This window comes from Talpa europaea, assembly GCF_964194135.1.
Source record: "Talpa europaea genome assembly, chromosome: 11".
NCBI classification, from domain to species: Eukaryota; Metazoa; Chordata; class Mammalia; order Eulipotyphla; family Talpidae; genus Talpa; species Talpa europaea.
Window position 1 is genome coordinate 77,857,345 of NC_140078.1, and position 23,133 is coordinate 77,880,477.

Genomic DNA, 23,133 nt, shown 5'->3' on the forward strand with positions numbered 1-23,133 from the left:
CTGCATTACAAACACTTCAGTATGGAAGCAAAGTGAAAATAAGAATACACTGCTCCAGTGAGACACTTGTATTAAGCTATGGAGTTCAAGGAAAGACTTTCTCCTTCTTGTTGGGAGGATGGGGTGAGAGAGTGGTTGTGAGGAGTGGATGGAGGATGATAGGAACTTTCAAAGAACTTACTACTCAGAAGAACAACTTTTTAAAAATGCAAAACAGGACACACAAATTTGAGAACAGATTAACTACATCCGAAAGGGTTATCAATAAAATATCTGCTCCTATCAGATTTTTTTTTTTTTTTTTTTGGTGGGACCCTCCCCGGTGGCCGGGGATCAAACTGGCCCTACAGAGGCTGCTCAACCGCTGCGCCACCGGGGTGGAGGGGTGGGCAGATTTATTTTTTTATTTGTAAGATTTATTTATTTATTTATTTATTCAAGCACTGGGTACAGTCAGAAGCGCGGGAGGGTGAGAGAATTCACCAGAGCCAGAGCGGGGAGCAGAGCAGGCAGAATGATGGAGTACACTGCTGAGGGGCACAGCAGGCGGGGCAGGAGAGGTCTGCGCGCCATGTGGGACCCTCTTCCGGTGGCCGGGGAGCAGCCGGGGATCGAACCAGCGCTGCAGAGGCTGTGGGCAGCTTTGCAACCCAGCGCTCAACCGCTGTTCCACTGCCACCGGGGAGGCCCCCATCTTCCATTTTATAATTTAAAAAAATTAATCAAATGGAGATGAAGGAAGGAGGATCACTAATTTGGAAATAGGAGAGTCAGATGTCTTGCCTCTCTCACTAATTAGTTCCATGACTTTGAACAATCATTTTACCTTCCAGTGTCTTTATCTGTAAAACATAATGGATCACCCTACCTCACACCATACATAAAAAACTAAAAACATACCAAAAGCTTAAATGTAAGTTAAAGTTATAATTTATGAGAAAACACAGGGGAAAAAAAATCTTTTATGATGCTGGGTTAGTATCAATTTTCTAGATTCAACACCACAAGCACTACCAATAAAAGAAAAAAATGTTATTATCAAAACTTAAAACTTCTGTACTTTGAAATACACCATCAAGAAAATGAAAAGTTTAAGACTTGGTGAAAATATATGAAATTATGAATCAGATGAAGGATTCAAATCCAGAGTAAATACATATACAAACATACTAGTAACTCAGCAAGAAAACAACTCAGTTGGCAACCCAAGTGGGCAAAATATTTGAATAAACATTTCACCAAAGAAGATATATAAGGGGCTAATCAATAAGCACTTGGAAAGATGCTCACCATCATTAGTCATCAGGGAAATGCAAAACAAAACCATAATGATACCACTCCACACCCCGTAAGACAGCTACAATAACAGAAAGACAGACAACAAATGTTGGTAAGGATGCAGAGAAACAGGACCTCTCCTGCCTCACTAGTGGGAATGTAAAATGGTATAGTCACTTCGAAAAAGTATGTCAGTTAATTAAAAAGCGAAACATAAAAGTGACCCAGAATTTTTACATCTGAGTTTAGACACAAGAAAAATAAAAACGGGGCCTCCCTGGTGGCACAAGGGGTTAAGCACCACACTATGAAGCAATCCACAGCCACTGCAGCATGAGTTCAATCCCCAGCCAATCCCCAGCCGGCCAGGGAAACCTACATGGCACAGCAGACCTCTTCTGACTCACTGGCTATGTCCTTGGGTCAATCTGCCTGTTCTGTTCCCTGCTCTGTCTCTGGTGAATCCTCTCCCCCCCCCGCATCTCTGGCCTGTACCCCAGCTCTTGTATGCATAAATAAATAAATCTTTTCAAAAAAAGAAAAAGAAAACATGTTCACACTAATATCTGAAGTGAATGCACATAGCAGCATTATTCCAAATAGCCAAACAGTAGAAACAAGCAATGCCTACCACTGTTATCCAATAAAAAGGAATAACACACTGATACTGGCCAGAACATGGATGAAACTCAAAATACATTATGTTAAGTAAAAGAAGCTGAATAGAAAGGACTACTTACTATACAATTATATGAAATGTCCAGAGAAGGCAAATCTATAAAGAAACAGATCTGTGGTTGCCTGTGGCAGGGAGTAGGAAGAGGGAATGGCTGCAAAATGGACATGAGGCATCTTTCTGGAATGATGGAAATGTTCTAAAATTGGGTTGTGGTGATGATTCAAAAACTCTGCCAATTTACCCCCAAAATTTGAACTGTACTCTTAAAACAGGTGGATTTTATGACATGCAAATTGTATTTCAATAACATTATATTTAAGAATTAAAAAAACGCTAAAACAAGAGAAGCCAAACACAAAAGACTGCATGTTAGATGCTTCCAATAATATGAAATGTCCAGAAAAGCTCTATAAAGACTCTATAAAGACAGAAAGATTTGTGGTGGCCTGGGGCGGGTTGGGAATGGGAATTAACTATAAACAGGCACAAAGGATCTCATGGGGGTGATGAAAATATTCTAAATTTGGGTTATGCTGACTGGGGCACACCATAGTAAATTTTCTAAAAGTCACTGAATTTTATACTTAAACGGGTGAATTTCATACTATCAAGCTATACCTCAGTAATGCTGTCTTTCAAATGTGATCAAATCACATTAGAGTTCTTTACCTTCATGACCAATGAACCACTTTGAGACTCCCTGAACACGGAGACTCCCTTTACTCAGATACCCTAACAGTCTGATGACACCAAATTAAATTAAGTCTTTAAATCTCTAGTCCTTGCAATTCTGAGTCTATGCCATTTTAATAGCAAAGATATGACCACAACCATCTCCCTTACCCAAGGAAGATGTACACCTTATCGGAAAGGAAGGCATAACTCCTCTTCTAAATTGATGACAGGGACCCCTATCATCATTCTTTACTTTTTGGACATCATTTTGGAATCTCCTACTTCAGCACTTTCAACATGAAACTGATTGAGGGATCCAGAAGCAATCAATCAAGACAGAGACTTAGCTAGGTGTCTTAAGAACCAACGAGTACATGTCAAATTCCCATCATGGACCAAGGACACAGGCCTGAGAAGTGGCTTAAGGAAAAAGATGTGCTGTCTTTCAGATAAAACTTAGCCCGATTTGTCTTAAAATAAGATCAAGTCATTGAAACAGAAAGTTTCTCTACACCACAGACACAGTGCAATAAATACCTCAAGGCAGACAAGGGGTTTTCAAGCAGTCTTTGCCATAAACTAAATTTAGGACAAGATGCTGATCTAGCAATGTAGACAATCTCTTTCCTCCAATACACAGGGATTTGCTCATGTCAGCTGGATTGGAACTTCTGTTTAGCTACCCAAGCCCCCTTTTGATTTCTAAGGTTACTGTGTTATAATCATCCACAAACATGCCCCTCAGTCCCAATCCCACCTTCCTCAATCACTGTGCCTCTCTGAGAATTACAACCCACATTTGTGCAAGTTTTGGTCTCTCCTAACAGCTATTCCTAATTCTCTTCTCACAGCAGCCAGATCCATCATATCCACTTGAAGCCCTCCCACAACACGAAAAAAATTCTAAAATCCTTACCAAGGCTGAAAAGGTTCCTAAGATCTGGCCCCACCCTTACTTTTCAGTCCTAGCCAGTCTCCTTCAGTCCTAAAACACGTCAGGTTCTTACCTTCCTCAGGGCCTTTGCATTCCTCATTCTAGAGTAGGAAAAATCTTTCCTATGCCCTTAAGACTCCTCGCCCTTCGGTGCTCAACTTGATTTCAATACCTCAAGAAATGACTTTTCCATGTAATCACCCTAACTACATGCCCGGGTATTTCTCCATGAAAACATCTTGTTTATTTCCTTCCTAGTACTTGACAAAACCTGTAATTCCTTCTATTTAGTCTACTTACTTAATGTCTACCTCCCTAGCCAGAAAGTCAGTTTCAAGCAGTCGGAAGTTGTGTCTTCATTGCTCAGAGCGTTACCTACAGTTTCATCCGGAGAGGATCCTCAGTTCCACCCCTGCAATGTCTGGCACTCCGTGAGCACTCGGGGTTCTCGCTCGCATGCTGGGAATGAACTAAAGTATCCTACACCACCATGTCAAAAAAAAAAAAAGGGGGGGGGGAGATAGCTATGCCCCTAACTTCAGTATCTCATTTCTCGCACAGCCTCGCCAAGGCCTGTCCCACGCCTGCACTTTCCTTTCTCTCCCAGAAGCATCTGTCGCTCAGGTTCAAACATCTGTCATTGCACAAATCTCTCGTGAGCTCCCTGAACCCCACCCCACCCCACCCCACCTTACAGGCGCGCCACTCAAAATCCCCTCTCCGCTCACGCGCGATGCACAAACCAGCGCCTCCCCCGCGCCCCCACGAATCCCCGGCCCCCGAGCACCCACGAATCCCCGGGCGTCCTGCGCCCCCCCAGCTTGCGCGGCCCCCCACGATCCCGCGTGTCACCCTCCCCCGGCGCAGCGCCTCCCCCCCGCGGCGGCACCCGCGCTCACCGATCACCTCCTGCAGCTCGTAGTCGTCCCTGTTGATGGACCAGGGCAGGGCGCTCGCGTCTTCGGACATGACGGCGGCGCGACTCTCGGTCCTGCCTCACACTCGCTGACCTCTCCCGTCTCCGCGCCGCGCCCTGCCCCACCCCCACCGCCGCGCCCCCGCCAACCGCCTCCGAGCAGCCAAGGGTCGGGCGGCGCGTGGGCTCGGGGTCACCGCACGACCGGGCGGCAGGGGCTCGAAGCTCCGGCGAGTCTCGCCTTCCGCGCCTCCGCGTCCGGCACTCTCCGGTCCGGCCCGGGTCCTGGCCTCGGCCTCGGCTGCAGCAGCTACAGGAGCTTCGCCTGGGCCCAGCCCCTCTGTCCCGCCCTCCACCCCAGCCCCACGCACGGGCCAAACTTTCCCTTCTCCCTCCACCTGCCGGCACGCAGCGCGCTGACGTCACCGCGCCGGGCACGCCCCGCCTCGGCCCCGCCTCCGGCCGCCATCTTAAGTGTGTCTGAATAGGCGGCCAGCAAGCTAGAGACGCGAAGAGGTGGAGGTTGACGTTGGGAGGGAGGAAATGCCCTGGAAGGAGTTCTGCTATGGCCTCGGAAAGCCAGGGAAGAGCGTAGAGCGGCCCAAAGTCGGCAGCCACACTAAGCATGGCGGCCGACTGGAGGGGGCGGAGCCTCTGCGCACGCTGGAGCACGTGGCCGGCGCCGTCGTCGCATTCATTGGTTTATTTGAGAAGGCATCAGAAAGGCGACGGGTGTACGGGCACGCCCGTCAGGAGCTAGGCCCGCCCCCGCGCTTTCGGCGTGCTTCTGCGCGCTAGCGCCCCAATCCTGCGGCTGCCAGTTCGCCGCTCACTTTGCCCCTGGCGCCAGAGTGACGTCACGGCATGACGCCCTCGAGACGCGTAGCCGGCGCTGCAGGGTGTGGAGCCCGGGGAAGTGCCGGGTGGGGTGGCCTTGGGGTGCGGAGTACTGCCAACTGGGATAAAAGGCCTTGGGTTACGGAACCGGAAGCTGGCCGCGTGACCGCACGGTTTTCAAGGCGGAAGTTGCCTCTGCAGCGCCCGTCGCGGCCCTCTGTAACCGGGTTGGGCAGGGGGTGTCTGTCTTTTCTCAGCTCTGGATGTGGAGCACGAAAGAGCGGCCTGGAAAATTTGTGGGTTTACTTGAAACAAGTGAGATTTGGCCCTCGCCTTCGGGGACTTTGACTTTTGTGTGAGCTCACTGAACTTTCTCAGGTGGCCCACTGAGGTTCTTGAGGAAATGACTGAGGTGAAAATTGCACGTGCTTTATAAAAATGGGGGAAAGACAACAACATGGATGGGGTCGAGTGTGCAATTATTCCCAGCTGAACGTCTTTCAGACCAACAGTGGATGAGACGTTTAAGGAGGCCTTGCCAGGCACTGGAAGCCTCCAGCAGAGCTCAGTGGGTGGGAGGGCCACTTGTAATCCCCAGAGAAAGGGGCGGTTCTAGGTTCCCTGCTCCACCTTAAGGAACAGTAAAGCTGGGCAGGGGGTTGAAGCTGAAAAAGGCTGAGAAGATTAGGAAGGAGGAAGACTCAGAGAAGAAAGACCTGGAGGAGGCACTTGGAGCTGAGAGACACATAAGTAAGCTGTGCGTGCTCCTCAGCTTTGGACTTTTCACGGGGGACTTGGGGGACATGGAAGGAGACACTTGAAAGAGGCAGAGCCATGGGTGAGGAGACCTGTGCAGTGGCTGCCCTTAGCAGCCGTTAGTTTGACCTGTATTTTGATTTTGCGCCTTTCCTTCCAGGCTTGACTGGCCCCTTCTGCCCCTTTCCTCTGGTTCCCCACCAACAGGGGCTTTAGAATTATGGCAGGTTTTGGACCAGCTCTGCCTGGCTGGGCATTTACCCACAAGGGGATGGGTAACTTTGCATGTTTCATAGGGAAACTTAGCTATTGGGCTGTCGGAAAAGTCATGACTCATTTTTTCCCTACCTCATGACTTTGCCAACAACCTAGCTCTTTTCCATTGAAGGTCTTAGGCTCTAAGAATATGTTTGTCTTTTTGTGGAGGATGACAGAACCCATTTAGAGCAGGCAGGCTTGGGGGTCCTGGACTGCCCCTCATTCTGCCCTGTAACACACTGCCCATGAAACCACAACAAAAGCTGCCTGAATGGAGCTGTAAATAGGTTTCCGTCTGGTTGGCGGGATTGGAGAACGTCTCATGGAGGTGACATTTGTACCAGGCCCTTCAAAGTTAACATGCTTTCAACTGGTGGGAGTTGAGAGGATAGAACATTTCTGTCGGAGCAAAGGTGCCAGGGTACCAGTCTGAAAGCACAGCACAGGACTTGCTGTAAAGATTGTTTTCAGCCATTACTACTGACACTATTAATGCTTGTGCTCCCTTTTTCTTTTTGGCAGGGAAAAGAGAAGTCAGGATCAAGTGTATCAAAGAGGCACTAAATCAGTTGTAAAGATTAGAAGTCTCAAGATGTGTACCAATAGGAAGATCTGTAAACCAGAGAGTCTTGACCCTGGGATATTGGCCTGTGTGGACCATGGCCAGACGTCGGAAGGTTTATGTTGTTTTGGTTTTTACTCCCTTGAAGTAATATGCGGAACAGTATATTCTGGGAGAGATTTTGGTCTCAACTTCCTACTACTTCTCTTACCCTCCCCCAGTGGGCTAACAGTGGAAATTTAAGCTGCTAATTGGCTTAGACTCCTGGATAGGGGCACTTTGCATTCATTAATGAGTTATGGTCTATTTTCTTCATGCCCATAGCTTGATAGTTGAGTCAGAACCCGCTCTGTAGATCTGGTTATTTTATTTAGACATTAAGGTCCAGTGTTTTTTTAATGAGCAAGGAAGTGATGCCTTCTTTGCAACCAGAGCCCAAACCTCAATTTCTTTCTCAGTTTATGTAGTATCTTGCATGTGAGAAAACTGTCATCAACACTAGGTATACAGTGGTAACCAAAATGACTTTGTTCCTGTTTTCATGGAGCATATCGTCTTACAGAGACTAGTAAACAAGTTAGGCAAATACATAGATAAGTGATGTTACAAAGTATCATGCAGAAAAGTGATATTACAAAGAATCATGCAGTATACTGTGATAAAGAGTATTTAGGGAATTTGGAGAAGACTTCTAGACAAAACTGAACAGGAGCCATAGAGGCAAAGGGTATTTTAAACGGGGGGAAAAGGTTTTAGGCACTTACTGACGCTGTTAATAAAGTCACACTTTCACTCCAGTTAGGTCCTTGTATACAGATGCGAAGAAAGCGAAGTCAAGGTGATTCTGGAACCCTGGCCTTCATATCAGAATTACAACAAATCCTGCCTGGGTTTCTTGAAAGTATGACATTTTCCTGAAGAGAGGTACTTTGTGTTTCTTCACATTTTCAAAGGAGTTCTTGTCTTAGTTTTGTTTCCTCCCAAATGGCTCTGAAACAGGATTTGGATGCAAGTAGTTTATTTAAAGGTGACCCCACTCCTTGAAGTGAAACAGCAGAGCAAGGAATGTCATTAAAGGGTGTGTTAATGATGGGGTACAGTATGGGCTCAATGCATGAACTCAGTTCTGCTATGAATCATCTGAGAAACTAGAACATATCTCAGAATTGAGGTATTTGCCTACCAATTCTTTTTCCTCTTTAGGGTGTTAATGCTCCTGCGCTTCTTAGTGCTTAGTGCTGGAGAAAGCATGGCCCTCGAGTCAGAGGATGTACCTACCCAGCATGATACACAGTTTCCTCATGTCCTAGAGCTTTATGAAAGCAAACTCGAGAATAGGCCCAAGGCGTAAGAGCAAGCATCTACTACAGCATGTAAACCCAAAAGGTAAGACTCAACTGTCTGCGTTGAGAGGCCTAGAGGGAACGAATAGTCATGTGTCCCCTTCTTTGTTGCCCTTAAGTAACTCCCCTGCTTTATGCTTTGCTTTTGATTCCTGCAAGGTAGAGGGGAAAAGACCAATTTCAAGACTACTGATACACTGAAATGATAAGCATAGCTGTAAGAATTCAAATCTTATGGGTTCTTTAATGAAGTTCCTAAAGTTTAGAAAGTAGTGTCTACCCTATGTGAGAAACCTAAATATAAAGAAAAACACAATTTTACATCTCTCACAAGCTGATTTTCTCAACAATTCCATGTTAGTGCCAGAACCAACTGCAAACTGCTAAAATCTGCTCTCCCCATCTATTCCTTCTCATGTGTCACAGGTAGTATAACGTCATCATTGATATAAGAGGGGACAACAGCTCACATAGGTGTGCTTCCCGCCTTATACTAGGAATAGTGCTCTGCACAGGTACATTTTCAGGCAAGATGTTGATTAAATACAAAGAATATAAAAGAGACTTGCATGTGCTAGGATTCTAGCAGATGAGAATCTGACATCTTGGCAAACTCCGGAAATGAATGACCAAGATGACAGGTGCTTAGAGCCTCTAAGAAATAGGTGCAAAAGTTATCGTAGGGGAAGACAAAAATCAATCTGCATAAAAATTAGAGTCTCAGTTTCAAGCTGGATTCTGAGCCAGGAAGTAGCTTCTCGTTCACCCATCCTCACACCATACCAACTTGATGAACTCAAACTGAGAACTCAAACATGGGAAATATCTCATTAGGTGGAACAGATTCCTGGTTGCCTGCTGCATTCCAAACACTCTCTCTTAAAGGTTTAATGTGTCTCAGAACCAACTTCATTGAGATGTTTGTTGTAGCATTGTTGTAATAGGGAAAAGCAAAACAACCTACATGTCCTTTGATAGAGGACTAATAATTGCCTGTATATATCATGGAATATCTCAGAATACATAAGAAATATGTATGTTGGTGTAACTAATGCTAGCTGATGTAACAACCCTAAAATCTGGGTGACTTAACCCAGAGCTTATTTCTCACCCATGTAAAGTCCAGAGCAAATGTGCCTGGTCCTCCTCCTCCAAGCAGAGAATCAGATTTGGGTTCCTTCCAGCTTGTGGCACCATCGTGTGCTAGGAGTCCCCTACTCTATCCTCTGCATTTAGCCAGCTGGTTAAAGAGGGAGACCGCCAGGATAACTGATCAACTGCTAGTTGTCTCTGTTACTTTTTGCCATGTTGTATTGTCAAACTCTGCTGTCTGATCCCAGCCTAACTGAAGGGACCTCAGATATGACTTCCCGTGTGTGTAGGAAGAAGCAAGGGGATTGATGACATCTAGCAACTCTATTCCTCAGCTGCTAACTTTGGTTGTTTCCAGGTTAGAGGTACTAACTTGTTCAGGAAGAGGAGGGATAAATCTGCCCAAAAATTGCTTTAAAAAGGGGAGGGGATCCCCGGTGGCGCAGCGGTTGAGCGCTGGGTTGCGAAACTGTGCGCCGCCTCTGCGGCGCCGGTTCAATCCCCGGCTGCTCCCCGGCCACCGGAGGAGGGTCCCACATGGCGCGCAGACCTCTCCTGCCGCCCGCTGCTCCCCTCAGCAGTGTACTTCGGTCCTTCTGCCTGCTCTGCTCCCCGCTCTGGCTCTGGTGAATTCTCTCACCCTCCCTCCCGCGCTTCTGACTGTACCCAGTGCATGTATAAAAAAAACAAACCAGCAAACAAATAAAAAATAAAGCATGCCTCTATTAAAAAAAAAAAAAGAATAAAAAGGGGAGGGGAAAAAATAAAATATGATTCATCCTTTCTGTGAAATATGATAAAATGAAGTGGATCACTATGTATTGGAATGGAATGATTTATAATTAAGGTAAATAAACAAGTTGTAGGTAAATTAGGTCTGGGCTACCATAATAAATTACCATAGACTGGGTGACTTAAACAACAAATATTTCCCCATCTCCCTTAGTACCCCTGTACAGTTCTGGAGCCTGGAAATCCAAGATCAGATTTATGCAATGGCAGATCCAGTGTCTGCTGAGAGCCTACTTCCTGGCTTGTAGCTGTTTTCTCATTGTTTCCTTATATGGCAGAAGGAAAGTAAGAGGGAGGAAGCTCTCTGCTCATCCAAAAGCACTAATCCCATTCATGAGAGCTCCACCCATTTGACCTAATTACCTCCCCAAGGTCCCACCTCCTAGTACTAGCACAGTGAGAGTTAGGATTTCAACTTACGAATTTGGGAGAAGCCATGAACATTCAGTCCATAATGTACATGTAGAATTAGGTCTGGATGATGCATGGAGGTGCATACATTTTTTCCTTTGTGTGTATAGTTTGAATTAAAAGGAGAAAACATTTAAATACTGTATACTATTTATAATGGAAGTTCTTTGGAGCAATTTAATAACATCATAAAGCAATTCAAAAAGACTGATTCCACAAAACCATTGATGACATTAATAATCCTTAATGACATTAATAGTCAAGGAAATGCATCTTAAAACTAAAATGAGATACAAGTTGACCCTCACCAGATACACAGAATTTAAAAGCCAGGGAATACTAAGTGTGGGCCAAGATGAGGAGCAATAGACACTCATCCTCTGCTAGGTAGACTGTCAATGCAAGTTTTTTGGAGAGTAATTTTGTATTATCTCATAAAGAAGAACCTGTACTTACCCTATAGTTCAGTAATTCCACTCCTAAGTATATGCCCTAAATAAACTCTTTGATAAATTCCAAGATATATATGTATAAATAGTGTATATATACATATATATACACACATAAGAATCTCTGTATAGGCATGATTATAAAAGCAATGAAAAATATAAGTATCTCATCTAAACTCTGGAACTGAATAGTCCTCTTGTAATAACTCAGGACTGAACTCAGGAGCTGGTTAGATTCAGACACCATGGAATTTATTGCCTAGTTTCATAATGTAAAGTCAGATTAAAAAAAAAAACAACAAAATCTTCAAAGCAACAATTAGACTTATGTGCTTGTAATATGCCAGGCAATGTGCTGAAGGATATAAATACCTCATGTTGTCAGTAAAACTTGGCTTCCAGAAATTCTTAGAAATGCTTAGCCCAGTCCCTGACTTACTGTAAGTGCACGGTAAGTGATAGCTGCTATTTATTAGTTGGTGGGACTGGAATAGGAGAGCATTATGGAGAGGGGGGTTGAGCAACAATAAAGTATGTCTGACTCAGGTCTGCTTACTCAGGAAAAACAGGTTTCAACCACCATCTGCATGATGTCATTCATGCTGTATCACTGCTGCATCATTTCTGCCCGTAGCACCACCTAATTTCTTATTGCAAAATCTGATTATGGAATTAAAGACATTCTCTTTGATCCTTGGTAGATTGTAAAGCCTTTAGCACCCAACCTAACAAGCAAATTCAGGTTTCAGATCTACCAGAATTAAAGAGGCTCCTGCCTGGTTGGACATTGAGTTAGAAATTTCAGAACATAAAGAAATTGGGACAGAAGTATCCTTTAGTTCCTATCAGGTGCAACACACAGACATTTATGAACTGTTCTCCATGTGCACAGCTATGAGCAGTCTGCTTAAGAGACCATTGTCTTCCATCATCTACAGGAGCCTGGGCCCCAGAACTGGTATCGCTTCCCTGGTGAATGGCAGCAGACCATGGCAGAGCTGCGTCTGAGCTCTGGCCATCCCAACAGCAGGCAGAGAAGGGGTTATCCTGCTGTCATTGGAACCCTGGGTTCCGTCTTTTGGTGTCTCTTAGGTAAGTGCTAATTCAATCAGCCCCCTACCTCCACATGCCAACCTCCCACAATATCTAGTTAGACATGAGTATAATAAAGCTCTATATTGACGCCTACATAGGATTACATAAACGTGTCCTACAGAATGCCATGTTCAAGAATTTAACCTGTCCAAATCAGAGAGAGAAAAAGAATTTGTCTTAAAGGTTGGTAGCTTTGTGGTAACTTGTAGAATAGTTGGTGCTTATGCAACTGATGAGCCTTGAATGCAATCTGTAAGCAGGAAAACTGAGGAGCTAACTGCATATTACACAAGCATGAAGTTGGTCATCAGATAGTAAAGGTGTTCATACTGTGTTATAGCTAGAAACCTTTCTCCTCTCTGTGTGGTGTTGGGTGATTCCACCTGTTAATGTGTGTGCATATAGTGTGTGTGTGGTGTGCTATTAGCACTTCACCTAGCAGGGAAACCCTGGAAAGGAGCACATTTGGAGGGCATAGGGCCCCATGGAGGGTCCAGGAAAAGCCTGTGCATAAGAATGGACACATACAAATGTGGCATTCTTCTAGAATAAGTAAGCAGGCTGTAGGAAGTGTACTGTGAGGAGACGAATGCGCCCACCAACTACTTGGAGGAAGGGAGTGAATCTTAGGACCATAGCCTCTGGATATAGAGAAGATAGGGAAATAATTTGCAATGTGAAGAGTTGAAGACAAGAAGTGGGAAGACCTGAGGGCAGCACAGTAAAAACTGTCAACTGGGACGTTTGCACCAAGCACCTGACAGAGAGTCTTAATTTTTTAACAGGGATAAAATACAATTCTCCTTAGAGGACTAGAGTTGTCCTGGGGCCTCAGATCAAAACCAGATCATGGTGTTCCTTTCACTTTGTTGGTCTGAAATCCTACCCATTGGTAATTTTCAGACTGTGAGAGTCACTGACCTAAAAAAAAAAAAAAAAAAAAAAAGAAAGGGAAATAAAAATAATACTTGTTTATTCATACCTGCAAGACAGTGGACAGAAAAATGAAGCGGGAAAGCAAGGAGATTCCTGGATCCTCATTTCTCCCTATTCTTCCTCCCCAACCCATCCAAGTGTTGACTGGTGGAAGTTATAGAAATATTAAAGACAGATACAGAAACGAGGTAGAACCCAAGGACAGAGTTTTGTGCCTGCTTCCCCAGGTGTATGACTTGGAGAAGGCTACAAGCCTCTAGGGGAAGGCTTGCACTTGGCTTTGAATCAACAATGCAACAATGATGGAGGGTGAAGTTTAGGCCAGTGAACACCAGGATGCTATGCCTGGTCTGCAGGAGATCAAACACTTCCCTGTGCCCCATGAAGGAGAGAGGTGGTGTTATTGAGTCTGGACCATAAAGTTGAAGTAAAAAGGCTGCAGAGATAGGACATTGTCGCTGAAGGCAAGTGGTTGGAACCTTGGACTTCAGTTTTGAGTACTGGCATCACACTCCAAAGGCCAGATAAGGCTCACTGAAGCTCAGCAGTTAATTAAAGGAGACAGGCTAGCACCTCACAGCAGAACTATAACAGGACATGGGCCTGCTTTCTAGGATACAAGGCAATCTTTTCTTGTACTTTGAAGTCACCATCTGAGCCTCCCAGACTCCATCTTGACAAAATCAAAACTAAAAACAATATTTATCTAAGAGAGGGCCTCCCTGGTGGCTAAAGGGGTTAAGCACTGCTCTGTGAAGCAATCCGCAGACTCTGCAGCACAAGTTTGATCCCCCGGCCGGCCAGGGAGCAACCCACACGGTGAAGCAGACCTCTCCTGTCTTGCCTGCTGCTCCCCTCAGCAGTGTAGTTCAGTCAGTCTGCCTTTTCTGATCCCCACTCTGTCTCCGGTGGATCCTCTCACCCCCCACATCTCTTGTATGCATAAATAAATAAATCTTAGAAAAAAAATTTTAAGAGAGACCAAGATACCCCAAAGTCATTACTTGAGCCAAAATAATCTAACATATTGTTTGCTAGCAAGCCTACATGCCCCTCCCTCCTAGCAGGGTAGGGTTCATGGGAAAGATTGGGTTTTAGAAAGCAAAGAAGCTACATTGTCTTTGCACCTCTAAACTATAGGGTTAGAAAATGTGAACCCTGTTCCAATTTTTTTGTCGTTGTTGTTCCTTATACTATAGTTCAGGCATATGAAGTGTCCAGTTACAGCCTGCCCTTAGTGAAGCTGGATACACCCTCACAGCTGGCAGCTGAGCAGGAGGGGCGAAAGGGGAGCTGTGTGGCAGGAGCATTAGTGACCCAAGGACCGTGGGGCCAGGGCTCAACAGCAAAGCGGGCAGGCTCCTCAGGGAGCACGGACACCATCAGAGGGCATGGTAGGAGCATGGTAGGACTGGGCTGGGTGAGTACCGCAGGGGACTGACAACAAACCTATTTTCTCAGGACCTTTTTGGTTACAGAAAACCCAAATTGTATGAGGATGCAAGCATTCCTGCTGCAATAATGGCCAACATAGAAATTTCTTTCTCCTGAGACATAAAAGTCTCAGTGTAAGCAGTCCTGGGCTGACAGTTCCACTTTAGAGTTGAAGCCTCAGGCCCTTCTCACCTCTGTCTGCCATCTTCAACATGCAGCTTCCTGCTCCACAGCCACACCCACATTCCTGCAGGGTGAAGTGAGTGGGGGAAATGGAGGGCACATACCTTTCTTTTAAGGTCATGAACTAAAAGTTACAACTATCACTTCTTCTTATAGCCTATTGCCCATAATTTATCATACTGTCCCACTTGGGGTCACAGTTAGCTGTTGCCACAAAATGCTGTGTAACAAAGTATCAGCAGCAGACAGTTTTTTTTTTTCTCATTTACATGTCTACAGATCAGCTGGAGTTCGACTAGTTTATATTGGTCTCAGCTGGGCTTGACCTCTAGCCTGCAGCTTTGGTTCATATCTATTCCATGTGTCTCTCATCTTCCTGCCACCAGCAAGCAACCAAGCCTTTTGCTCATTAGGGTAGTGACTTTCGTTATAATAGAAAATAATGGCAATAGCCAGAAAGATTGGTGAGGGCAGTTCTGTTTTTGAGTCCATAGCTTCATTCCCTGTCACCATGGGTTACTACAGGCCTGTTGACCAGGCACAAGAGAGTCTGAGGAAGAGATCATTGCATGGCCACTGATTGGGTAATCGTGTCTTCCTGATTACTGAGTCACTACAACAGATGCCCCTAGAGGAGCATTTGTGTAGAACATGAATAGCTTCACCCTCTGGTTTAAATCTGGAGTTGAGGCAACTCATGGCACAGAACCTGCATGAGAAATGTTGGTGTTGGATAGCGTAGTACCAAGCCTGCAGGCCGGCAAGGCAGAGGGACAAGGCAGGGTGGCCGGGAGGCTCAGGAGGCAACTGAGCCTCCCAGCGCCCCACAAAGCTTTACATTCTTTCTCTGGGCTCTCTGACATTCTCTCGTGGTCTCACCTCTTTCGTAGTCACGCTGCTCATCTTCTCGTAGCCATCCTCTGTCTGAGTGACGCCGCCCTTACAGGCCTGACGTCAGGCTCAGGTGTGCACATTTACGCATGCCCACACCCGTACTCCAGATGTCCGCAATCAGGTACTCATGCTCTGCACCCACTCTCCCAAGCGCCTTCTGCATCAGCACAATCAAGGCCACAGGTGATAGCCACAGAGGCTAGTGGAATAAAAATCCTAATTAATTTCATTTCCTCCTCAGGAGTCAAAACACCATGTACAGATCCCCTCTTCCCCCACTATGCTCCAAAAGTAGAGCATTCTTATTTGGTATGGGTTATGGGGGGGGGAGACCCAGATGGGTTATGGGGGGGGGGACCTAGAAACACTATTACTATTAATTTATATGGAAAAAATTTTGAGCATTCCCAGTCCCAAACAATAACCTACCAAATCATCCCAAGTAGGAATGTTCTACTTTCAGATAGCAGGAGAAACCTGTACCCTATATCTTTCTTCCCCAGTGCATGGGGGCAGAACTTCTCAGTCTCTCTGTATCTGTGAATTGCCTGGAGATCCTATTAAAGTGCAAAAGCTGATGAATTACACCTGGAGTGGGGCCTGCGCTGCCTTATAGGTGATATCAGTGCTTCTGGTTCAGGGATCACACTTTGAGTAACAAGATTCTGTAGCTGCATAGTCCAGTGTGGTAGGCACTAGCACATAAGGCAATGGAACACTTGAAATATGACCAGTGTGAATTTCAGACAGGGCTATGGGGTGCTGTAGCTATCCAAGGACAGTGCCCCATAGAGGACAGGTCACTGTGGGTTTTCATCCACACATGCAATAGCAAGACTGCTCAGGTTCAGGGAACAACAGTGGGGTTTATTGAACAAACAGGGGAGACAGAATTTCTAAGGCCACAGGTGGGCAGCTATCTTACCCTAGATAGTGTCCTCAGGGTCCAGAAGTTCCAAATAAAAGGCCACTTGTTCAAGATGGCACTATCCTGCCAAGGAGGGCCTGGAGCTCATGGTACTCCAGCAGGCGGTGGTCTAGGATCCAACTCACTGGAGGCGCTCACAGGCAGGGCCACTGAGATGATGCCTCAGCAGCCCACAGCCACAGTCTGAAGGTGTAGACAGCACCGGATGCTGGACCTGACAGCAACAGAGGCAGCAGCACAGGGAGACAATGCCAGACAACCAGATACAGCTCTTTGTGAGTTGTTGGCCCACACTAACAACAGATCTTTGAGACACCGGGCCCGGGGCCTTTGGTGCTCCTTTCAGGCTGTGGAAGCGGCAGGACCGGAGGCAGGTGCAGCCACTTGGTAGCTGCAATGCTCTTGGGCTTTTCTCTTCAAAGATTGGCTGCTGGAAGCTTCTTTCTTCTTTTCTTGGAGGCCAGCAACAGAACTGGAGTCTGGGAGTTCCAAGTTGGCTCCTGCTCTGCCTTACATATCCTCTTTCAGGGTCTCCCATCCTAGTTGATACCTGCCTGATTGGACCATTTTAACCCAACTGGCACCTAAGGGAGGGGCTGCCCATAGGCAGCAACTTTTGGTGTGGGCAGGGAGAACCACCACATTTTTCCAAAGATACTCGCTGCTTAGGTGGCCATGGGAAAATTCCAGTCTTGCCCTGTAGTCCACACTGGGGGGCCCAGTTTCAAATTGAGACCTACTGTAAGTGTAAAATACACACTATATTGGAAGACTTAATATGAAAAAAAATTAAATTTCATCAGTAGTTTTTTTTTTTTTTAAGATTTATTTATTTATTTATTTATTTATACAAGCACTGGGTACAGTCAGAAGCGCAGGAGGGTGAGAGAATTCACCAGAGCCAGAGCGGGGAGCAGAACAGGCAGAAGGACCAAAGTACACTGCTGAGGGGAGCAGCGGGCGCAGGAGAGGTCTGCGTGCCATGTGGGACCCTTGCCGGTGGCCGGGGATCAAACTGGCACTGACTGCAGAGGCTGCAGGCAGCTTCTCAGCCCAGCACTCAACCGCTGCGCCACCAGAGGAGGCCCTCATCAGTATTTTTATATAGAATACATATTGAAATCATATTTTAGATATATTGCGTTAAATAAAATATATTATTAAAACTAATTCTACATGTTTCTTTTTATTTTTTAAACATGGCTTCTAGTAGAAGTAGATGAGTGGTCTTTTAAATTTTTTTTAAAGATTTATTTATGCATACAAGAACCGGGGTACAGGCCAGAGGTCTGGGGGTGAGGACTCACCAGAGACAGAGTGGGGAACAGAACAGGCAAATTGACTGAAATACACTGCTGAGGGGAGCAGCGGGCAAGGCAGGAGAGATCCGCTGTGCCATGTGGGCATCTCCCTGGCCGGGGATCGAACTTGCACTGCAGTGGCTGTGGATAGCTTCATAGGTTGCGTCTTAACCCCTTGTGCCACCAGGGAGGCCCTGTTTTTGTTTTTTTTTTTAAGGATTTATTTATGCATACAAGAACTGGGGTGTAGGCCAGAGGTTGGGGGGCTAAGAGATTCAGAGACAGAGTAGGGAGCAGAACAGGTGGATTGACTGAAATACACCGCTGAGGGAATTTAACAGCAGAAAGGCCACTGAGCAGGTTTTCTATGATTCCAGCAGTAAAGAGGGAGAGAATCCTGGAGCTTTCAGTGGCTTTTGCAGGCTTTTATTGGGATTTACCAGGTACACAGCAGGCAGGGGTTTTGGGGGGCTGGAAGCCTGGCAGGCCTCCCAGCCCCCAGCAAATCTTCGCTCTATCTGGGCTCTCCGGCCTTCTCTTGTAGTTCTGCTTCTGCTTCTCTGCTTCTGCTGGCGTCCCCGTGACACCGCCCTTAAAAGCCCAGTTTTAGCCCGGGTGAATCCCATCTACCTATGCCCGCACCCTACTCCAGGTGCCCGCCATCAGGCATGCATTCAGGACTGCAGGGTTCCGTCATCTATCCTAATGGCAGGAGGGCAGAAAAGCCTGATATTTTACTTATCCTACAGGGGAGCAGTGTGCGAGACAGGAGAGGTTTGTTGTGCCATGTGGATTTACTCCCTGGCTGGGGTTCGAACTTGTGCTGTAGTGGCTGGCAATAGCTTGATAATGCTGAGACGTAACCCCTTGCACCACCAGGGAGGCCCTGAGGTTGGTCTTCTTAAAACATACTCACTTTCACTATGGATCCTCAAGCAGAAGAAGCTAATAAAACAGAGATTTACCTTATAGTCTTGGCCTACCCACGGGACCTGGTGATCTCAGGGTTAGGTAATGCAGGTGGGATTGATGCCTGAGTGCTTAGGACAGGAGACAGTAGAATGGGACTAGAGGGCAGTGGAATGGGCCTGGTAAGGTTTGATTGGAGGAAAGAAGAAATTCCAGGGATCCCAGAGTCCCTCCTCAGTCAGCAGTCACTTGATTCTCATTCTTGTTTGTGCAGTTGCTTGAGCAGAAATTCCCACTGTATTTATCAACTTCACTACTCTACCCTGCATACAACTACTATACTAATCTGCATACTCTGCTTTTACCAGTCCTTGCCTGCCCACGTACATGCCCCCTTTGCAGCCTTCATTTCAGGGGCCCCCTACTGAAACAGGAGGGTCTTGTCCTGCTAGTCTAACAACCCCTGACTGGCCTCTCACTTCCTGTTATTCCCTTACTGCTTGGATCTCCTCTACTTCCTAGTTTCTACTCTTTCAATTCTGGAACTTTTAAAGCCCACCACAAGGTCATCTGCCTGCAGATACCTGTTCAAGACTCTGGCCTACAGAGTCCTCTCTTCAAGGACTTGAGGACTCACTTTTTGCCACAGGTCAGCGCATCTGCAGTGGAGGGCTGTGCAGTCTAACGCTTGAGTCACTCAGGTTTTTCTATGTTTGTCTCTTGATTCTTTGATTGGGCTTTAAATTGTTGAGGACAGAGTCTAGCTTGGTTTATGTTTATTTTTTGCTTTTGGTCTGGACCAATGTACTAAGTAGATCCTCAGGAAAACATTATTTGGTTCATCTTCCAACATAAAATGAAATGTTTGTTGACAATACATAGCCATATATGCATCAATATATGTTATTAGTGATCATTTTTTTAAATGAAATTTATTCTTTTTTAAAAAAACAAGGGATAGATACAAGGGTATGTGGAAAAGGGAAAATTTGTGCACTGTTGATAGGATTTAAACTGCAGCAACCATTATAGAAAATACTATGGAGGTTTGTAAAAAAAAAAAAAACTAAAATAGAGCAATCCCATTTTGGGATATATATATCTCCCCCCCCAAAATATATATATATAATATATATATTTGATATATATATATAAAGGAAATGAAAACACTATGTCAAAGAGATATTTATACCCTTCCCGATGTTCACAGCAGTATTTTTTACAACAGTCAAGACATGGAAACAAACTAAGAGTTCATTGACAGGTGTATAGAGAATTGTGTGTGTATTTGTGCGTGTGTGAGAGAGAGAGAGAAAGAAAGAGTGAGAGAGAGAAATGGAATATTATTCATCTACAAAAGGAAATCCTGCCATTTGTGACAATGTGGATGGACCTTGGAGGGCATTATGTTAAGTGAAATAAGTCAGAAAAAGACAAATACTACATGATATCACTTACATGTGGACTCTAGACAAACAACCAAACTCAAAAAAGGAGATCAGATTTATGGTTACCAGAGGTGAGGTATTGCAGGAGGTAGAGGGAATTGGAGGAAGGTGGTCAAAAGAGAAACCTCAGCTATAAGATAAATAAGCACTAGGGATGTAATGTGTACACCATAATGACTAAATTGTTATATTGTGTATTTGGAATTTAAAAGATCTTAAGAATTTTTCATCACAATGAAAAATAATTTTGTGTCTATATGAGGTGATGGTTGTTATCTAAACTTGTAATCATTTCAGCATATATGTAAGTTAAGTCATTTATGCTGTACACTTTAAATTTACAAAGGGCTATCTGTCAATAATATCAATAAAACTGAGGGAAAAACAAGGTGAAAAATTAAGCTTCAGTTATTGCAAATGCACCCAGGGGCTTTTGTTTTTACTTCATTTTTATGTTAATTTTTAAAGCTTCTTAAGATAATTTCAGATTCATAGGAAGTTGCAAAAATAATAGCGGCATTACTATAAAATTCACACAATTTCCCCCCATCTGCTGTAACTAGAGTACAATATCAAAACCAGGAACTTGACGTTGGTATAATATGTCTGTAGTTCTTTGCCATTTTATCACATGTGCAGATCTACGTAACCACCACCACAATTAAGATAGAGAACTATTACAACACCTTGACCTACTGTGTGACTACCTCTTTCTAGAACACCCTCTCCCTCCCAGACTGTCCCTAATCCCTGACAACTGCTAATCTATTTTCCATCTCTATAATTTTGGTAATTTCAAGTAGAAATTCACTTTAATATACATAAGTGTTTGGGGAGCATCTCTTTTGTAGGTATTTTTGGGTGAGTGCTGTCAATTTAACATTGTGTATAACTTACTTGAGTTTTTGGGCCTCCCCGGTGGCACAGCGGTTGAGCGCTGGGTTGCGAAGCTGCCCGCAGCCTCTGCAGCGCCGGTTCGATCCCCGGCTGCTCCCTGGCCACAGGAGGAGGGTCCCACATGGCGCGCAGACCTCTCCTGCCGCCCGCTGCTCCCCTCAGCAGTGTACTTCGGTCCTTCTGCCTGCTCTGCTCCCCGCTCTGGCTCTGGTGAATTCTCTCACCCTCCCGCACTTCTGACTGTACCCAGTGCATGTATAAACAAAACAAACAAACAAACAAACAAATAAATAAAAACATGCCTCTATAAAAAAAAAAAAAAAAAAAACAAACTTACTTGAGTTTTACTTGTGTGACATTACCAGTCTTGTGGGGTGGAGAAACCTTTCTTCCCTTTCAGTTTCTTTACTCTCCCTGTTTATAATTTAACTGCCTTAACTATTTCCTCTGCGTAAATTGAGAGCCATGTGGACAAGGTGTGAGTATGTAGGACAGGGGGCGCTGGACTGGACCTGGTAGTCTTTGATCTTTTGAAGAAAGAGGAAATTGTGGTAACTGCAGAGTCCCTCCTCCCAGCCATTTCATTTCTCCTTTTCATGTGTGAAATTGCTTGAAGCAGAAATTACCACCGTGCTTATCAACTTCCCCAATCTATGCTATACACAAGCAATAAGTAATATTTTGCTTAAACCATCAGATAGAATTTAGAAAACTCAAGAGAAGGAAAATTTATTGTATTAACCCATATTTTTACTCTATTGCTCTCCCATTTTTGGTGTTTCAAGATTCCTTTTTTGCTAATTTATTTCAGTTTACTTATCTTTCAGGGTAAGTCTCCTCTTGACAAATTCTCATAATTTATCTTCCTTGAGAACATCTTCACTATTGATTTTCACAGGATATAGCATGTCAAATTGACAGTTTCTTTTAGCGCTTGCAAAATATGCCACTTCCCTCTGATCTTCGTGACTTCTGATAAGAAATTTGATAATCAATTTTTTTTTCCCATTGTAAAGAACATGTCATTTCTCTCTGACTATTTTTTCTTTTTAAGATTTATTTATTTATGCATACAAGAGCTGGGGTACAGGCTAGAGATGTGGTGGGGTGAGAGGATTCACCAGAGACAGAGTGGGGAACAGAACCGGCAGATTGACCGAAGTACACTGCTGAGGGGAGCAGCAGGCAAGTCAGAAGTCTGCTGCACCATGTGGGTTGCTCCCTGGCCGGCCGGGGATCGAACTGGTGCTGCAGAGGCTGCGGATTGCTTAACAGTGTGGTGCCTAACCCCTTGCGCCACCAGGGAAGCCCCTCTCTCTGACTACCTTTCAGATCTTTTCTGTCCTTAGTTTTCACAAGTTTGATTATCTTGGCATGGATTTTTTAATTACTCTACTTGGGATTTAACCAGCTTCTTTGTCTTACTTGAAAAATGTTCAGCCATATTTACTTAAGTGCTTTTTAAACTCCCCCTTTTTTTGCCTCTCTTTTGGGACTCTAATTATATAAATATTAGATCTTTGCTTATAATATCACAAATTCCTGATATTCTGTTAATTTTTTTTTTTAGTCTCTTCTCTTTCTATGGTTCAGGTTGGGTGATTTCAATTCTTCTGTTTTTAAGTTCACTGTTTCTTTCCTTTGTCCTCTCCATTTTACTCTAGAATCTGTCCAGTGAGTTTTTATTTCACACTTTTTTCAGTTCTGAAATTTTGATTTTTCATCTCTTGTATTTCTTTGTTGATACTATTTTTTAATTTGCTTCAAGCATCTTTGTAATTGTTCACTGAAGCACTTTTATACAGGTTGCTTTAAAATCTTGTCAGATAATTTAAACATCTCTGACTTGGTATTGAGATCTATTGATAATAGATGCCACTCACTCAAGTTGAGATTTTCCTGGTTCCTACTAGAGAGAGCGATTTCAATCCTGGACATTTTGAGTATTATGAAAATTTGGATCTTATTTAAACCTGTTTTAGTAGACCTTCTCTGACACCACCAATGATGTCAGGTAGAAGTCAAAATTCAGGTTCCCTACACAGCCTCTGTTGACATTCTCAGAAAGGGGAGGATGACCCAGTTGCTGCTGGGCCAGGGTGGGGACTCGGGCTGCCCACTGAACC

General features: G+C 44.7%; 1 protein-coding gene across 1 annotated transcript in view; it reads right to left on the reverse strand.

The window, feature by feature from the left end:
* Positions 1 to 4,535, reverse strand: part of OXSR1 (oxidative stress responsive kinase 1) — a gene marked incomplete at both ends in the record, with an annotated part of 60,924 nt that extends 56,389 nt beyond the window's left edge. The window contains one exon of the mRNA XM_084247694.1: positions 4,466 to 4,535. Within this exon, the coding sequence (XP_084103820.1) occupies positions 4,466 to 4,535 (70 nt within the window). The remainder of the gene's footprint in view (positions 1 to 4,465) is intronic.
* Between the last annotated feature and the right edge of the window lie 18,598 nt (positions 4,536 to 23,133).